At 51.0% G+C, this 17,557-nt stretch overlaps 2 protein-coding genes across 4 annotated transcripts; one reads left to right on the top strand and one right to left on the bottom strand.

Annotated features, from left to right (window-relative positions):
• Positions 1–506: 506 nt before the first annotated feature.
• PRR3 (proline rich 3) lies at positions 507–6,441 on the bottom strand. Of its 3 annotated transcripts, none has more exons than XM_061195914.1 (5): positions 6,210–6,441; positions 5,606–5,783; positions 4,806–4,868; positions 2,132–2,422; positions 508–1,847 (listed from the first exon to the last, which is right to left on the bottom strand). In XM_061195914.1, the coding sequence occupies exons 1-5, from the start codon at positions 6,312–6,314 to the stop codon at positions 1,741–1,743; spliced, it is 744 nt and encodes a 247-aa protein (XP_061051897.1). In that variant the 5' UTR covers positions 6,315–6,441; the 3' UTR covers positions 508–1,740. The 3 variants fall into 3 exon arrangements, with proteins under 3 accessions (XP_061051899.1, XP_061051897.1, XP_061051900.1); XM_061195917.1 differs by having other exon boundaries at positions 5,606–5,734; positions 6,210–6,297; XM_061195916.1 differs by lacking the exon at positions 4,806–4,868 and having other exon boundaries at positions 507–1,847.
• Positions 6,310–14,653, top strand: GNL1 (G protein nucleolar 1 (putative)). Its single transcript, XM_061195913.1, has 12 exons — positions 6,310–6,932; positions 7,348–7,513; positions 7,879–8,015; positions 8,181–8,332; positions 8,450–8,521; positions 9,503–9,710; positions 9,858–9,953; positions 10,363–10,557; positions 13,122–13,300; positions 13,379–13,541; positions 13,780–13,920; positions 14,298–14,653. Exons 1-12 carry the CDS (start codon positions 6,860–6,862, stop codon positions 14,537–14,539), a joined length of 1,824 nt encoding a protein of 607 aa, XP_061051896.1. The 5' UTR covers positions 6,310–6,859; the 3' UTR covers positions 14,540–14,653.
• Positions 14,654–17,557: the final 2,904 nt, after the last annotated feature.

Below are 17,557 nucleotides of genomic sequence, written 5' to 3'. Positions count from 1 at the left end.
GTTGCTCTGCAGCGTATGGGATCTTCACGGACCAGAGCTCGAACCCGTGTCCCCTGCATTGGCAGGTGGATTCTCAACCACTGTGCCACCAGGGAAGTCCCCGTCTCGCTTCTTCATAGCACTTCTGACAGGTACTTCACGCATACTGGTGACTTTTTCACTAACGTGTCTCCTCTTGTAAATTCATTGATTTCGGCTCTCCATTTTCTCTAGTGTCTAGTACATTGCCTGGCCCACACGCACGCTACAGATATTTGTTGAAAGACTGCTTTGTCATTACCACTCCATAAACCTCAAACCATAAATGCAGGTAAAATGTTTAAAAATTACTCCATGGATACCCGGCCTTTCCTTTCTCTCAACAAAACTTTACTCTTGAACAAAATGCAACCTGGTCGGGTTGATTCCCATAGGTTAATGGGACGCCACCGGTTTCCTCAGACTGGAAGAAACTTCTAGCAACACTGCATATGAACTAAATGAAGAATAAACTGACTCCAACAAGAACAGCCTCACCTGCATCTCCGGAGATGACTGGAACACAGGAATTAAAGAAAATGCTTGTTTCCGCTGCATTTATTACTAATATAAAAACATGTTAGAAAGAAAAAAAAAATTCATTCTCAGTTCTCCAACGGCTCTCATCCCTCCCTCTTGCCCACACAACTCCTGACCCATTTCCCCAGGGCCAGTTCAAAACTGAACCTGTTCACTGCCGTTTTCACAGAAAACAACCAGTGCCAGGGATGCAGGGGAAGAAGGTTGGAAGAGGGCGACAGTACTGTCCAAGTTCCACCCACAGGTAGACCAGGTGGAGATTCACAGAATTCAAACGAAAGGGCTGGTGGCCTCACAATGACATAATCTAACTAAATCGGGCTGGAGAGGAGATAGGGTAGAGGACGTCTCTCGGGCCTGTGTCAAACCCAGAGAAACCGATACCGGGAGAATGGGGAGGACCAGGCAGGCAGCCTTGTGGAAGTTTCACAGTTCTCCCACGTCGGGAGGTGGGGAAAGTCTAGAGGGCACCAACGGCCCCACGCATTTTGGCAGAAAAACTCACTCTAGCGTTGGGAAGTCACAAAAATGCCATGGACACTGAGAAAGGCTATGAGGGGATGCACAGTCTCACAAAGCACAGTGATCACAGACCATAGCGGTGGAGATCATGCTACTGACGCAGAAACTACAAAATCCAAAAGCAGGGAACGTGGCCTCTCAGGAGTGACTCTGCACCAGTCATCCCAACTTGACCCCAGGTCAGACAAGCTGGTGAGTGTCACAGAGCAGCTGACAACACTGGGGGAAGGGGGTGTCACATAAAAAGGACTTAAAACAAGCAGCGAGAAGGGAATGGTAGGAAACTGCTCCAGGGCTCTCAGGAATCCAGGGCGCTACCCGGGCCTGGGTGGACAGATGCACAAGAAACAGCACCAAAGAGGTTTCCTGTTCCGCAGTCAGCTGGCGAGGGGGAAGAGGATCCAGGAGGCAGTTGAATGGAGCAAAGATGGGGTCCCGGAGACGAGTCTCTGGAGGCTGCATCAGAAGGAAGCGTGCACACCGTGCGCCAGTCACGGAACACAGCTCTGGACCCCGAGTGGGGGAGGTGGCGATGGAGCTGGGCATCACTGACTGAGGGCGGCAGGTGAACGGCCTCGCGGTAGCCATCACAGGGCCACAGGGAAGTATATGGCCGCAAAGTCAGAGGGCTCCTTCCAGTCTGGATGGGAAGGCACAGTCTCACAGAGGAGGTCCATTTACGCCAGGGTGGTAGAAGGCACAGAGGTCCTCATATCGACAGTGGCCCTTTTTGGCAAAGTGTCGGCAGACGGGGCGGTCAGATTTGTCTGTGAACAAGCGAAAACCGGGCAGTTTAAAATGTGAGTAAGAAAGAAAACAAATGTAACAAAAAGCAGAGATAGAGAAGGCAGTCAGATTTCCTACTCACTACCATTTCCAGATATGATGGAATGGTAGTCTTTCTCCTGGGAGAAAAAACATTCAGGGCTACACCTACTTCAAAAGGACAAAGGACAGCCCAAAGAAGAAGAGCCATGGGCATTCTGGACATGAGGTCCCTTTGGGAGTGATGGGTGTTCAATGTGTGCAGGCATAAAAAAATGGACCTCACCTTCCATAACCTGGGGTCCATCCTTGGGTGGGCAGGTATTCTTGATAAGAGACCAGCTTTTGAGCCTTCGAGGATTTCTCTGCTCTTTGTGAAAGCCTCCCCTGGAGGGACCCCCATGGCCTGGTCCAGGAAAAGGAGGCTCAGCATTGACCCCCCACCAACCACGACCATATGGGCCAGACCTGGGGCCTAGGCCTCCCCGAATTGGGCCTCTGCCCCGGGGAGGAGGTGGGAGACTCAGCAGTGGTGGGATCATTGGTCCCCTTGATCCCGGAGGACCTCTGTGAAGAGCTGAAGAGAGAGAGAGAGAGGGAGAGGGAGAGAGGGAGAGAGAGAGCAAGAGAGAGAGAAACATGGAAAGGTGATCAATGGCCAGCTTAATCCAGATAATGAAGCCCTGATTTTTTAAAAACTTTTTATTGAAGTACAATATACATACCAAAAAATACACAATTTTAAATGCACAACTCAATCATCACCAAAGTAAACACACCTGTGTTTCCACTAACACAGGCTAGAGAAGGGATAGAGCCTTTTTAGCACTTCAGAAGCCCCACCCCCTTGTGCCCCTCCTCCCCCACTATCCCACCCTACTCTCCAAAAGTAACAACTATCCTGACTTCTAGCATCATAGGTTAGTTTTTGCCTGTTTTTGAACTTTGCATAAATGAAATCATACAGTCTGCATTCTTTTGTGTCTGGATCCTTTCGCTCAACATCATGTTTATGAGATTCATCCAGGTTGCCTGTAGCAGGAGTTCCTTCATTTTCATTGCAGTGTAGTATCCCATTGCATGCACATACAACAACTTATTTAGCCATTCTACTGTGGTGGATTCCAGTGTGGGGCTATAACGAAAAATGCTGCTATGAACATTTTTATACATGTCTTCGGTACACACATGGATTCATTTCTGTTGAGTGTATACGTAGTAGACGTATTACTGGGTGCTCAAGTATATGTATACTCAAGTTTAAGGAAGTCAAACTTTTTTTTTCCAAAGTGGTTGTACCAACTCACACTCCCACCAGCAGTTGTTCCATAGACAACCTGTTGTTCCTTGACAACACTTGGTAATATAGATCTTTTTCATTTTTGCCATTCTGGTGAGTGTGAAAAGCAGTGTTTTGTTTTGAAATTGTGGTTAAAACATTTAACAAAAAATTTGCCACCTTAACTACCTCTAAGTGTACATCTCCGTAGTGTTAAGTAAATTCATCTTGTTGGAAACAGATCTCCAGAAATTTTTCAACTTGCAAAACTGAAAGTTTATAGCTACTCAACAACTCTCTTTTCCCCTCCTCCACCCAGCCCCTGGCAACAACCATTCTACTTTCTGTTTCTATGAATTTAACTACTTTAGATACCTCAGATCAGTGGAAACATAGAGCAGTTTTTTTTGTGACTGGCTCATTTCATTTAGCATGGCCTCAAAGTTCATCCGTGCTGTAGCATGTTACAGGATTTTCTTCCTTTTGGGGGCTGGATCATATTCCATTATATGATTATATCACATTTTGTTTATCCATTCATCCATCAACAGACATTTGGGTGGCTCCATCTCTTGTCTACTGTGGACAGTGCTGCTATGAACATGGCTGTGCAAATCCCTCTTCAAGATCCTGCTTTCCATTCTTTTGGGTAAATACCCAGAAGTGGAATTGCTGGATCATACAGTAGTTCTATTTTTAATTTTTTGAGGAATCTCCATAATGTTTTCCATAGTGGTTGCACCACTTTATAATCCCACCAACAGTACACAAGGGGCTCAGTTTCAAACTTATGTGTTTTTATCTTGCATTTATTTGATGACTAATGATGTTGAGTTCTTATTCATGTTTTTGGCTATTTACAGATCAGTTTTTATCAGGTGGCTGTTCTGGTCTTTTGCCCATTTTTCTAACAGGTTGTCAGAGAGTTTTTATATATTCAAGATATGAGCTCTTTATTGGTTATATTTGTTGCAAGTATCTTCTACTCTGTGGCTTCCTATTAACTTAATGGTGTGATTTGATTAACAGAAGTTCATATTTTCTAACATAGTTCAGCTTATCTTTCCTTTATGGTTAGTGTGTGTGTTTCTTGTCTGTTTAAAAGCTCTCATCTACTTTAAGCCCATGAAATACATTTGTTTTCTAGAATTATTTCTTTACCCATGAATATCCAATTAATTCAGCATCATTTACTGAAAAGACCACTATTTCAGTTCCATCTTCATCATCAATGAAATGGCCACATATGTGTGGGCCTGTTACTGGACTCTTTATGCCGTTCTGTTGATTTATATGTCTATTGTTGGGCCAATACCACACTGTTACAACTACTACAGGTTTACAATAAGTCTTGATATTCAGAGTAAGCCCTTCCACTTCAAGATTATCTTTGCAGTCTCTCACCCTGATCCTCTCCATTTCCATACAATAATGTAGAATGTTTATTTCTACAAAAACACTGTAGGGATTGTAATTGGGAGTGCACTGAATCTATAGGTCACTTTGGGAAGAAATGACATTTTTACAACATTGAGTTTTTCCAGGCTGTCAATACACATCTCTCCATTCATTTAAGTACAAAATTCCTGATCTTTTAATTTTAAGTCCTTTCTGGGTTTTAGTCCCTCCCTTGCTCCCTTCTCAGGACCTAGTCAAAGGATCAGGGCCCCTTCCTCCTCACCTGACTTGGGGTCACCAGGCTTTCCATTGGCCATGGGGGGAGGGCCCAGAAGGCTGGGTGGTCCTAAGAGCAGACATGAAAATATGGTCATCAGAATGGACTAAAAAACTGATGATCCTGTTCTTATATGTTTTTCTTCTATTATTCATTTCTTAATCTAACCAGCAAAGCCAGGTATGTTCTCAGCAGTGTTATGAGTTCTCACCCCATCTGTTTCCAAAGCGTTTTCAGGATTTACAAAGTGGAGACTCAGCCAAGTCAAGGGGGATAATGAGGGAAGGATACCTACAAACTTTCTCTTTCCCTTACATTGTTGCTACCCAAAAGATCCCAAGTGATTCCAGAGATAATCCAACTCCTCTCTTTCACTGCTGGCCAATCAGATAGCTCTCCCCCCCACCCCACCTCCGAGTAGTTTACAGAAGGCTGCACTTCCACCTTCCCCGTGAACGTCTGGTCACAAATTGTCATCCCAGTCATCGCAACCTACAGCCTCTCTAAGACCCCTCTCCCCTGTCGTTTTGCGGCTGCGCACACGAGCTCTTTATCTTCTCCCCTGCCTTCTTTAGAAAGGTTTAGTGGCTGGTTTGAAGTTGAGAGTTCAAGTAAGAGAACTCATTTAGTGTTCCATCCCAGCCAGGCCTCCCCGAGCCCCAGCCCCAGCCCCAGCCCCAGCCCCAGCCCCAGCGCGTGCGCCCTTCCTCCTTCCGTTGGAGCCCCCTCCCCCGCACCTTTTCAGCCCCCAACCCCTCGCCTCGGCCGGCTGACAGGCATGTGCACACAACTCCCGGGCTCCTCACCGATGGGACTCCCATCCTCCTCATCTCCAGTCTCTTCCCGCTCTGGCAGTGGGGGCTGCTGCTGCGGCTGCTGCTGATGATGATTCTGCTTCTTTCGTTTCGGCATCGTGGTTGCGGCAATGGCTGCAGCTGGATTTGGAGGGCAGTGAGGAAGGGGCACGCTGAGATTCTGTTTCCGCTTCCGGGGGGGCAGTGGACAGTGAGGCTGAGGCTCCCGCCATTTCACTTCCGGAAGGCTGCGGGGAAACTTTGGGCGGCTGTCCGCCTCCCTCAGTCTCTGCCAGGTATGGCAGCAATCTCAAACCTTTCCTTTGCTGCGTTTCTATAAACGCTTTGGAAAAAGTTGCTCGCTCCTCCCCTCGCTGAAAAAACCCTACAGCCGGCTCCTCATAGTGTGCCATAGAGTCGACAGGCTCTGGCCAGAAGGCCTGAGAAAAGACGGCTGTCGCACCCTAAGATCGCCACATCCGGTCCCCGGTTTCTATGGTAACAGCTGCAGGCACAACTTCGTGCCCTATGACCTCCCTCCAAAAATCCTTGTTGCACCTGGGTTTCCCTCCTCGGCCGCGCGCTTGCACTTAGGATCTGTAAACCTGCTGCTTACCATCGTTCCCACGAGGAATTTGGGTCCCAGCAGGGCGGTGCCCAGGGCTCTCCAGACCACCACTCGCCCCTCAAGACCTCTCACCCTGTCCCCAGTGTAGCCCATCAACTTGGCTTCCTTCCCGGGACGCACAGTCGCGACTTTCCTCTAAGGTCCAGCCGGAGGATTGGTAAAGTAGCTTCTGCTCGTCCACGCCCCTTTATCCCACAGGTGGTAGGACCCGCCCTCCGCTCCACCGCCCCCTCCAGGTGAGTGGTAGCTTCTCCCCGGCTCGCAAGGTAGTGATGACACGCGTCCCCCCTCCTCCAAACGCGATTTGGTAGCGTCCGTGACGAAGTTAGCCCGACCCTCCCACGCGCGCCTCCTTCCTCGCCGCCGCTGCGCCCTCTCAGCTCCACTGGCTCTCACGTGCGGGTAGCCCACCCCGCATCATCCTCTCGCCTCGCTCCCAGTGGGAAGTGACTGTATTTCCCCCTGGTTGCCTTCCACCCGGGCCGCCTGGGCGCAGCGGCCTGGCCCGCCCGCTGACGTCACCTTCCAGTCCCGCCCCCTCCAGTGTCCCGGGCCCTTGCGGCGGGGGCTGGCCCGGGGGGAGTCAGTTGAGGCGGCGGGAGCTCGGCGAAGGGCGGGCCAGGTGACTGGTCCGGGCCATGCCGAGGAAGAAGCCTTTCAGCGTGAAGCAGAAGAAGAAGCAGTTGCAGGACAAGCGGGAGCGGAAGCGAGGTCAGTGCGGGAGCCAGAGGAGGGGGCGGGGCTCGGACTCCCGCACATCTGGGAGAGGGGTGTGCCCGCCTCACCTCTGTGAGGCGTGAGAGGGGGTGGCGGCCGCGCGCCGACGCGCGTGGGCGACCGCGGAGGGGATTCCCTCACCCCAGCCCCCTACATCTGGAAGGGGTGGGGAAGGATGGAGAGTTGGGGGAGGGGAATCCCTCCAGCTCCAACGGGGCGTCATCCCAGTAGATCCCTGGAGGAGGAGTGCCTCCCCCCACGCACATCCGGGAGGATCCTGAGCAGAGTAGGTGGGAGGGCCCGGCCTCAAAAGAGTGGGGTGGTGTGGGGAGGAGCCAGGCCGACCGGGTGGGGGTCTTCTGGCCCGGGAGAGCTGGCCAGCCCTGGCGTCACCGGCTCCTCCCCGCAGGGCTTCAAGATGGGCTGCGATCCAGTTCCAACAGCCGCAGCGGGAGCCGGGAGCGGCGGGAGGAGCAGACCGACACCTCGGACGGGGAGTCTGTGACCCATCACATCCGCAGGCTCAACCAGCAGCCTTCCCAGGGGCTGGGCTCACGAGGCTATGACCCAAATCGGTGAGAGTGGACAGGGGGCTCTGGCCCGGGCTTCCCCGCCTACCCGGAAGTCAGAGCGTTGGGGGAAAGCCTGCTGCCGCTGGGGGAGGCTTGAAACTGGTGGTGCTGGGTTGCTACGGTTCTCCGCGGGCCGCTGGGTCACCGGAGCGGTCCACAATCTTCCCTTCTGGAGGGGCTGGAGAGAATTTGGCTTTCAGAAGGGCGAAACTTAGGGGAAGGCCTGCTGTTGCGTGAAAGAGATTTGGGAGAGGGCCGACTCAGAGGGGAGACTTGAACTCTGGAGTGAAAGCTTTGCGAAGTTGCCTGCCCAAGAGGGGAATTCGTGGCCAAGGATTGTGATGGATGGCGTGGTCCCTGTCCTGTAGATACCGGCTGCATTTTGAACGAGACAGCCGGGAGGAGGTGGAGAAGAGAAAGAGAGCAGCCCGGGAGCAAGTGCTACAGCCCATCAGTGCTGAGCTGCTGGTGTTGGACATCTGGGAAGTCTATCAGCCCGGCTCCGGTGAGTGAGAGCTCAACGCCTGGTTGCTTGGGACAGGCAGTGGGCTGGGGAAAGGAGTTTGGAAGAGTAAGAGCTGACCGGGAGGAAGAAGGGTTCTGGGATGGATGCACCCTTGAGTCCTGAAACTATCCTCAGACTTATTTGGATTTTTTCTTGATTTCTCAGTCCTGGACTTTCCCCGACGTCCTCCTTGGAGCTATGAGATGTCCAAGGAGCAACTGATGAGCCAGGAGGAACGGAGCTTCCAGGAGTATCTTGGGAAGATTCATGGGGCTTACACCTCTGAGAAACTCAGCTACTTTGAGCACAATCTGGAGGTGAGACTAGAGTGGGGACAGGAGTGGGGCATAGTCACCCGTGGTCAAATTGGTCTGGGGTCATGCAGGAGAGCGACTCTGGGCTCAGGTTCTCTTCCACTGACCTTGTCTTTTCAGACGTGGAGGCAGCTGTGGCGAGTATTAGAGATGTCTGACATTGTTCTGCTAATTACTGATATCCGACATCCAGTGAGTCCTGGGGATGAGGGTGGGTAAGGGGCAGGAGGGGGGAAGATTCTTGCCGGGTAAAGGGCAGAGGCAGGAGTTGGGAGTCAGAGAGGTAACCTCTTCTTTTCCAGTCTCCTCTACCCCATCCTGATGTCTGCAGTCAGGAACTCAGTCTTTATTCATCAGTGTCAGAGCCTGTCACTCCTCCCCTGGCCAACTGCCTCTCCTCTCCTTTATTTCTTTGATGGAAAACTGCATACACATCCTGTTTCCTAGCCCACTAGGGCTAAATAGAAAGTCCCAATGTGGAGCTCCAGGGGATTCTGTGAAGGGGGCTTCCCTGCCATATCGGTTACTACAGAACTCGTCCTCACCTGGGATGCTAGGGTAGTGGTTAAGGCTCTAGACTCTGTTGCTAGGCAGCCCTTGTGTGACCTGGCTGTGCCACTTCACTGTTGTCCTCCAGTGGGAGAAAGGGAGGTCTGGAGTCTGTGCGGACCTTTAGGTTGGAGGTCCTTAACGTGTACACACGCACTCCTACATACTCACAGACATACATGTGCATTCACACGCTCACTTATGCAGCTACACGTGCTCAATACAAACATGCACACGTGTGCGTGCACACACACGTTTGTGTACACATGTAGACAGTTGTGTACATGTGAAAATAGATATTAATTTCTATCCCAACCCCCAACCCTGTGAGTGATCCCAGCCTTTAGCCCAGTTGTGTTGGGGGTCTCTGTTTCCTTGTCTTCTTTTTAGCTCATTTCCATTCCTAATCAGGCCTTACAGGAAGCCCCCCAGAGACAAACACATAGGTGTTACTTACGCCTGCTTTGTCTTCCTAGTTCAGTTTGGCTGATTTATCCTTGTTGCCCCAGAATCTGCTTCCACCAGGGTCTTGTCTCCAAGCTGTGCCTGCTGTGTGGGGAGCTGGAGGCAGAGAACTCTGGGTTGACCTCGCATCACTCCCTCCTCTTACCATCCCTGTTCCAGGTTGTGAATTTCCCACCAGCACTTTATGAGTACGTGACTGGAGAGCTAGGGCTGGCCCTGGTGCTGGTCCTGAACAAGGTGGATCTGGCTCCGCCGGCTCTCGTGGTTGCCTGGAAGCATTATTTCCATCAACACTATCCCCAGCTCCACATTGTTCTTTTCACCTCTTTTCCTCGGGATCCCCGCACCCCACAGGACCCTAGCAGTGGTGAGTGGGCAATGAGGAGGGCAGCGTGGGAGAGCTGGGGTGGCAAGGGACAAAGGGGGACCTGATCTAGGGCCTGAGGGTGGTGGGAGAGAGGGGGTACATAGACCCCATGGGGTGTGCTCACGCTTTTGTGCCCTCTGATCTCAGTCTTGAAGAAGAGTCGGAGGCGGGGGAGAGGATGGACTCGGGCTCTGGGGCCGGAGCAGCTGCTGAGAGCCTGTGAAGCTATCACTGCGGGGAAAGGTATGTGCCCCTTAGAGGGGAGCTGTGGGAGGCCGTGGGGGAGACCCAAAGCCCCAAGTCATTTTGCTCACCTTTCCCAAAGTCAGTCCCTCTATTATGGACTCAGGTGAGAGGCCATGGGGTGGGGTGGGAGAGGGAGCAGCCTGACTTGGTGGGACAAGAGAGGCAGCAGGGAGGCAGGAGCCTGAGTGGTTTGCTGCCTTCAGTGTTGCCAGTGCTTTTCAGAAACTCAGAAATGCACCCGATTCCGGGGTGGAGTCAAGTGAAGGCTGGGGAGAGTCGCTGTTGCGCAGCTTGGTCCTACCCGATCCAGAGGGCGCCACTTACATCAGCTGTGCAGTGCATGGTCTGCGCCATCGTATACAGTGGCCCTGGGGAGAACCTTCTTCTTCTTTCCTTCCCTGCGCAGTGGACCTGAGCAGCTGGCGGGAGAAGATTGCCCGGGATGTGGCTGGAGCCACCTGGGGTAATGGCTCCGGGGAGGAGGAGGAAGAGGAGGATGGGCCAGCCGTCCTGGTGGAGCAGCAGACTGACTCAGCGATGGAGCCAGCAGGCCCCACACGGGAGCACTACAAGGATGGGGTGGTGACCATCGGCTGTGTGGGTAAGGAAGCGGCGGCCCACGCATGGCGGCCTCCTAGGAGGCACAGGGTTTCAATATTTGGAAATGAGGGAAGGTGGTGAGGTCCCATTAGGCTCCAGGGTCTCTGAGGACAGAGGAGGCTGTCTGCTGTCGTGGAAGGATCACGGCACGCCTGAGTTAAATTCTGCTTCTCAGCGTATTGATCTCAAGCAAGTTATTTACCCACTGTCAGTCTTAGTGACTTTGATTTGAAAAATGAGGACAATGATGCTCAATTAAAAGAATGGATGAGGACTTCCCTGGTGGCGCAGTGGTTGAGAATCTGCCTGCCAATGCAGGGGACACAGGTTCGAGCCCTGGTCCAGGAAGATCCCACATGCCGCGGAGCAACTAAGCCAGTGCGCCACAACTACTGAACCTGTGCTCTAGAGCCCGCGAGCCACAACTACTGAGCCCACGTGCCACAACTACTGAAGCCCGCAGCGCCTAGAGCCCGTGCTCCACAACAAGAGAAGCCACCACAACGAGAAGCCCGCGTACTGCAACGAAGAGTAGCCCCCGCTCGCCACAACTAGAGAAAGCCTGCACACAGCAACGAAGACCCAACGCAGCCAAAAATAAAAATAAATAAATAAATAAATTTATATTTAAAAAAAAAAAAAAGAATGGATGAGAGGAATGGAGGGAATAGTGTAGAGAGAGCCTAACAAAGCCTGACAGATAGTGATAATAGTAATAATAATAATTGTTAAAAATTAACATCTACGTGATGCTTGCTGTGAACCAGGCACGGTTATATGATTTACATATTAACTTTTTTAGTTGTAGTAATTAGTCCATCATAGAATGATCATTAAATTATAGTAGTAGCTTAGAAGTGTCAGTTTCTTTCTGGGTCTTAACTCTTTAAGTCTAAGGAGAATCTTCTCTATTTTTAAAAATATTTTATTATTAAAAAAATTTTTTTTATTTTTCACTGCGTTGGGTCTTAGGTGCGGCATGCGGGATCTCTCATTGCGGTGCATGGGCTTCTCTCTAGTTGTGGCGTGCGGGTTTTCTCTCTCTAGCTGTGGCACTTTACAGTAAAACTCTTTTAAAGAGGAGAGAGGAATGAGGCTGGCGGGGGTTGTCAAAGGAGAGTCTTATCCCCCCACCCCCTTTTGAGAGGAGATACAATCGAGGAACCTGTGGATACGGAGGGCCGACTGTACTATGCCATTTTATTTATTTATTTATTTTTATTTTAAATTTTTATTTATTTATTTATTTATTTTTGGCTGCATTGGGTCTTCGTTGCTGCGCGTGGGCTTTCTCTAGTCAAGGTGAGCGGGGGCTACTCTTCGTTGCGGGGCGCGGGCTTCTCGTTGTGGTGGCTTCTCTTGTTGCGGGGCACGGGTTCTAGGTGCGCGGGCTTCAGTAGTTGTGGCGCACAGGCTCAATAGTTGTGGCTCGCAGGCTCTAGAGCGCAGGCTCAGTAGTTGTGGCGCACAGGCTTAGTTGCTCCGCGGCATGTGGGATCTTCCTGGACCAGGGCTTGAACCCATGTCCCCTGCATTGGCAGGTGGATTCTTAACCACTGCGCCACCAGGGAAACCCTACGCCATTTTATATAAGGGACTTGAGCCTCCAGGGATTTTGGTATCAACAGGGGCTCCTGGAACCTATCCTCTGTGGATACCAAGGGCCAACTGTACTTGAGTGGGTTGTAAACAGAGTGCAGTCAGCACCATGGTGCATCTTTGCCCAGCCTCAGTCAGCTGCTGAATGGCCAGAGTTGCATTTTACAGGGTTGGAGTTTTGCCAGGTGACTAAGAAGAAGGGGAGAGGCGGGACCAGGGAGTGGAAGGTCTATGAGGGGGACTGGCTGTAGAGCTGGATCACGGAATCTAAGTTGCATAAGAAGGGAAGTGAGGACATGAGTCGGGTATTGAATAGTGTTCCCAAGCTAGTCAGTGTCAGAGACTTATTGGAATGGAGGAACCAGAATAAGTGAGCTGGAAAGACGAGATGTCAGGGCAGAGAGAGGGGTGCTTGCAGGTGAGATTTGGAAGGCGTGAAGTGACAGGTCCAGGGTAAGACCACAGAGGTGGGATGGAAGAAACCTTTGGGAGGGAGATTCTGGCACTGGGAGGCCAGAGTGCTGTAGAGGAGATGTGTGGTGGAAGGTGGTGGTCATGAAGAGAGTGGCAGTGAGCCCCTGGGCTCTCAGTCTTCTCCTTGGAGAAGTTTGATAATCACGAGATGCATGTCTCACTTAGACTTCTGCAGACACAGCGCCACGCGATTGTATTTGTTTCTCATTTCATCCTGACCACTGTGAGGTTGGAGGTATCTGCTCTGTAAAATGCGGAAACAGAGACTCAGAAAATTAAGTAAATTGCCATGAGGTCACAAAGCTTAGGTAAATGGGGAGGCCAGGATTCAGCCCTGGCAGCCCAGAGCCTGATTTGTAACTTGCGATGTTATACCGCTTCCTTTCTTTCTTTCTGCACCTTAGTTCTCCGTTCATCTATAGCTATAGCACGGCGTCCTGCCTGTCACAGAGTAAGGATCTGTCAGGTGTTAATTTTCCTTGTCTTCCTCAGGTTTCCCCAATGTGGGCAAGTCCTCGCTGATCAACGGGCTGGTGGGGCGGAAGGTCGTGAGTGTCTCCAGAACCCCGGGCCACACCCGATACTTTCAGACCTACTTTCTGACCCCCTCCGTGAAGCTCTGTGACTGTCCAGGCCTCATATTCCCCTCGCTTCTGCCCAGGCAGTTGCAGGTATGAGGGCAGAGGGGCCAGAGGCGGGGAGAAGGCAGGAGATGGAGGAAGGTGCTGAGTGCTCTTGTTTCCCCTCAGGTCCTGGCAGGGGTCTACCCCATTGCCCAAATCCAGGAGCCATACACCGCCGTGGGCTACCTGGCCTCCCGGGTCCCTGTGCAGGCCCTGCTCCACCTGCGCCACCCAGAGGCCGAGGACCCCTCCGCAGAACACCCGTGGTGTGCCTGGGACATCTGTGAAGGTGGGCTCCACACGCCTGGCTTTCCTCCCCTTGCCCTATCTCCTTTCCTCTCCTTCCTCAGAGGTCCTGCCATCGATGGGGCAGCTAGCCAGTCACCCCTAGGCTTCTGTCTCAGGGCCAGCAAGATCTCGGGCCTGGAATATTCTGGGGGAAACTGGAAGGACTGTGTTAGGAGAGTGGGATGATGGTAACTGGACCTGGTTGATGGTCTTCCCTCCCCATTCTTTTCTCCTTCCAGCCTGGGCAGAGAAACGTGGTTACAAGACAGCCAAGGCGGCCCGAAATGATGTGTACAGAGCGGCCAATAGCCTCCTGCGGCTGGCACTGGATGGCCGCCTCAGCCTGTGTTTTCAGCCCCCAGGCTACAGCGAGCAGAAAGGTCAGTCAGCCAGTGTTCTTCCCTAGCCCCTGCGGTGATGGAGGCAAAAAGGAGTGGGCTTTGTAGGTGTGAGGATTCAGATTCTGTACCCATAGGCCAGCTCTGTGTTACTAAGCAGCTCTGAGATGACTTCCTGCTCTACAGAACCAGGGTGGTTAGTTGCCTCCTGGCAAGGTGGTGGTCACGATTGGAGTTAATGTGTGCAGAGCTTCTGTTCTGTGCCCAGTACACGAGAGGTTGAATGAATGCGTGAACAAATGAATGCCAGCAGCTATAAAAGTTATTGTTATTCTTAGTCTTTGCCTCTTCCCCATCTTTGCCTGGCATTAGTTTCTTGCTCAAAACTCTCCATTCTTTTTCTTGTTTTGGTTCCCCAGGCACCTGGGAGTCCCACCCAGAGACCATGGAGCTGGTGGTTTTGCAGGGCAGGGTGGGGCCAGCAGGTGACGAGGAGGAGGAGGAGGAGGAAGAGCTGAGCAGCTCCTGTGAGGAGGAGGGAGAGGAGGACCGGGATGCGGATGAGGAGGGGGAAGGGGATGAGGACACCCCAACCTCAGCTCCAGGGTCCAGCCTGGCCGCCCGAAACCCTTACGCCCTGCTGGGCGAGGACGAGTGCTGAGTCCCTGCCCTGCTCCATCTCCCCACCTCCCCGCCCATATCTTTGCTTTTGGACTGACCTGGGGGTCTCTCCCGTCTGCCACCCCAATTGTGAATAAAGATTGTCTGCTTTGTAGCCCCTTCCCCAGATGGACTGAGGTGAGAGCAGCTGTCTCAGGCTGACAGCTGTGGGAGGCTCCGCTGCTTTTCTCCCTTCTTTTTTCGTGCATTCTCTCTGCAAAGGAAGAGTTCTCTTAGGAGTTAATTCAGTGGGTTCTAAGGCCTGAAACCCGCTTCCTCTGCTCACTCTCCCACTTGCACCTTACGAACCCCGTCATCAACATGGGGAGGGGAGGTCACTTCAGGCTTTTGAGGCCTGGTCTAAATTCAGCCCCCTTTGGGAATTTGTGTCAGTCCCTCTGGGATTGGAGCAGCCCCCTGTGCCCCCCCTGCTGTCAGACCTGGGTTATACGAGGAGCTTCTGGGAGAAGAAGCAGTAAGAGAAGATGTCACAGCTGATGTCTCCAAGTGAGATATTTACAGGATTTATTCAAATTCAAGAAATATTTATTGAGGTCTGACTGTGTTTCTGGACTTATGCTAAGCACTGAACATATAAAGCTGCACAAATAGGCCTGACCTAAATATACTGCCTGGCCATGATCAAGACCCCATTAATCAGGCACCTAGCTTTTTGGATTAAGATGGGTGTATAATGTCCTCCAAATCCTTAGGGCTCATATAGTATAACTCTAGAACTTCCTGTTGATGGAGGTATTTAGTTAAGACTCGATGCTTGTGAAAATGTTACTAAAACGTGTATGAGTAGTCTTAATTACTGGCAAAAAAGTAGCATGCACATTTATGATTTGAGCAGAAGAGCCCTTTGAGTGCAGTGTCAAGTTTAACTAGTTAAAAGCCTTTAACACTAGGGGGTACTAGATTCATAGGGGAGGGCACAGAGCCAGCTTCCTGAATCCCACTTACCCTGGTTTGAGATGGAGCCAAGGAGACCCAGTGCAGGTTCTTAGCTGGCTTACAGTGTCAGGCACATTTCAGCAGGGGTCAGGTCTCTTGTGAGTCAGGGCACTTTAGGCCTTGCTGTACTTCTCCCTTGTCAAGCAAGCAGCTGGACTCCTAGATTTAATTCTTGGAGAAAAGGAAGAATGGGCTTTGGTTTATTGGCTGCCACAATGTTGTCTGGGTCGGGTGGTAGCAAAAAGTGTTGTTTGATAGGTTAGCTGTTAGGTGTAAGGGTGAGGAGAAGAGGGCGTACCAGATTCCTCTCTTCACTCTAAAGCATTCTATTCAGGTTCTGGGTCTTGGGCCAGTTTCTGTAATTCCAGCAGAGACCCTGTCACCCCAGGAGCAAAAGAGGCTGAGGTGTTTGGGCCACACATTTCCTCCAGTTCCCCCCTCCACTGGTCCCAGTGAGGGCATAAATCCTGGAATTTGCACTCCAGTGCAAAGTTTAAATACTACCAGCATGTGACTATGTGTGAAGGTTGCCCAAAATGTGCCGTAAAAGAGAAAAAGTTTCAGTGGAGAGAAAAACCCACCTGTCTCCCATCTTGGGCTTTTTACCCTCAGGGCTGGGTCTTTTGATGGAAGAAAGAGGACCCCGACTCAGCATCCTTTGAAGGTTCATGATGATCAGGGAAGCACAGGGGACTTCTTTGCTGCTAGAGGTGGGTTGGGGATGTTGGAATCATCTCAAAAAGTGGAGAAAAGAAAAATCAGATTCTGTTTGTACCCCTGCCTCTGTGCTGCTTCTCTTCACTGTCTTTATCTTTTGCTCTCATGAGTTTCACCAGGGGCATTTGGGAGAGCTGGGGGTGGGGGTGAAAGTTGAGACCTGGTGCTGGAGGGGAAGCTGAGAAGGGGGATTTTCATGCTGAAGACCTGGAAGGAGGCAACTCTAACATCCCCAAGGGGCCAGACTGTAAATGATTCTTCCCAGGCCCCTGTCAATACTCACTCTGTAGGAAAGTAACACTGGGAGAAGAACTATCTTAGCAACAAATAGATTTGGGAGGAGAAGGGTAAATAATAACCGAAGACCACTGCCTGAGGCTGAGCTTGAAACTGACTAAAAGGGACAAAGGAAACCAGGGGTCCAGTCTCCCCTCCATGATGAAATACCCAGGACCCCTGTCCTCACGCCCTTCCTGGGTCACATCCACTATGGAGATACTTGACCATGGAGATCTTGGGCTGTGGGAGTTCCCACAGCTTCTGGCCAGTCTCTTGATGGTGAGAAACTAGTGCTTCTCATTCATGCTGGAATTCTATTTAGATGCTGCACAGCTTCTTCCGAGATTCCATTTTTCTAGACTGAGTTCCAGTCCTGGTTCTGGGACAAGGTAGCTGTGTGTGGTCCAGAGTAGTTCAATTATCTGGGCCTCTGTTTCTTTATTTCTCATTATCATTGATACAACCAACGAAATTGGTTGAAAACAATGTGTGTCAGGCATGCTGAGTTCTGGGACAAAAAAATTGAGTAAGGCATAGACCTTACCCTCCAAGAATAGAACAGCCAGACACTAATACAGTAATTCCGTAGCATATGTAAATTATAAAAGAATTGCTGTAAATGAGCCTATTGAGTTGTAACTAAGTGAGGTGGGTAGAACTATAATCACCCCAAGGATTCATTCACCAATCGAACATTTGTCCATTTGTCAAGCAATTACTATTTGCCAGTCACTGCTAAGTGGTAAGTGACATAAAAATGGTCCTTTGTGGAGCTCACAATTTATTGGACTATGGAAACAATTAAATAGATAATTACCAAAAAAGTGGGATAAGTGCTGTCAGAAGGGTGGAACAGGGTCCTGTGGGATAGTGGTGGCTCCATATAGAAGGGTCTTGTGATGCTGGTCAGAAAGGAGTGGAGGACAGGGCTGGGAGCTGTGATTGTATAGCAAGTTATATAAGACTGAGAAAAAATCAGTGGTCTGTGGTAAAGAATTGCTATGGGAACACCCAGCAGGGGCCAGTCTTGGTGAGTCAGAGGAAGCCTCCTAGAGGAACAGAGGTC

The sequence above is a fragment of the Eubalaena glacialis genome, chromosome 7 (genome assembly GCF_028564815.1).
Source record: "Eubalaena glacialis isolate mEubGla1 chromosome 7, mEubGla1.1.hap2.+ XY, whole genome shotgun sequence".
Classification (NCBI taxonomy): domain Eukaryota; kingdom Metazoa; phylum Chordata; class Mammalia; order Artiodactyla; family Balaenidae; genus Eubalaena; species Eubalaena glacialis.
The sequence above is the reverse complement of the archived record's forward strand: the minus strand, read 5'-3'. Positions and strand labels throughout refer to the sequence as shown.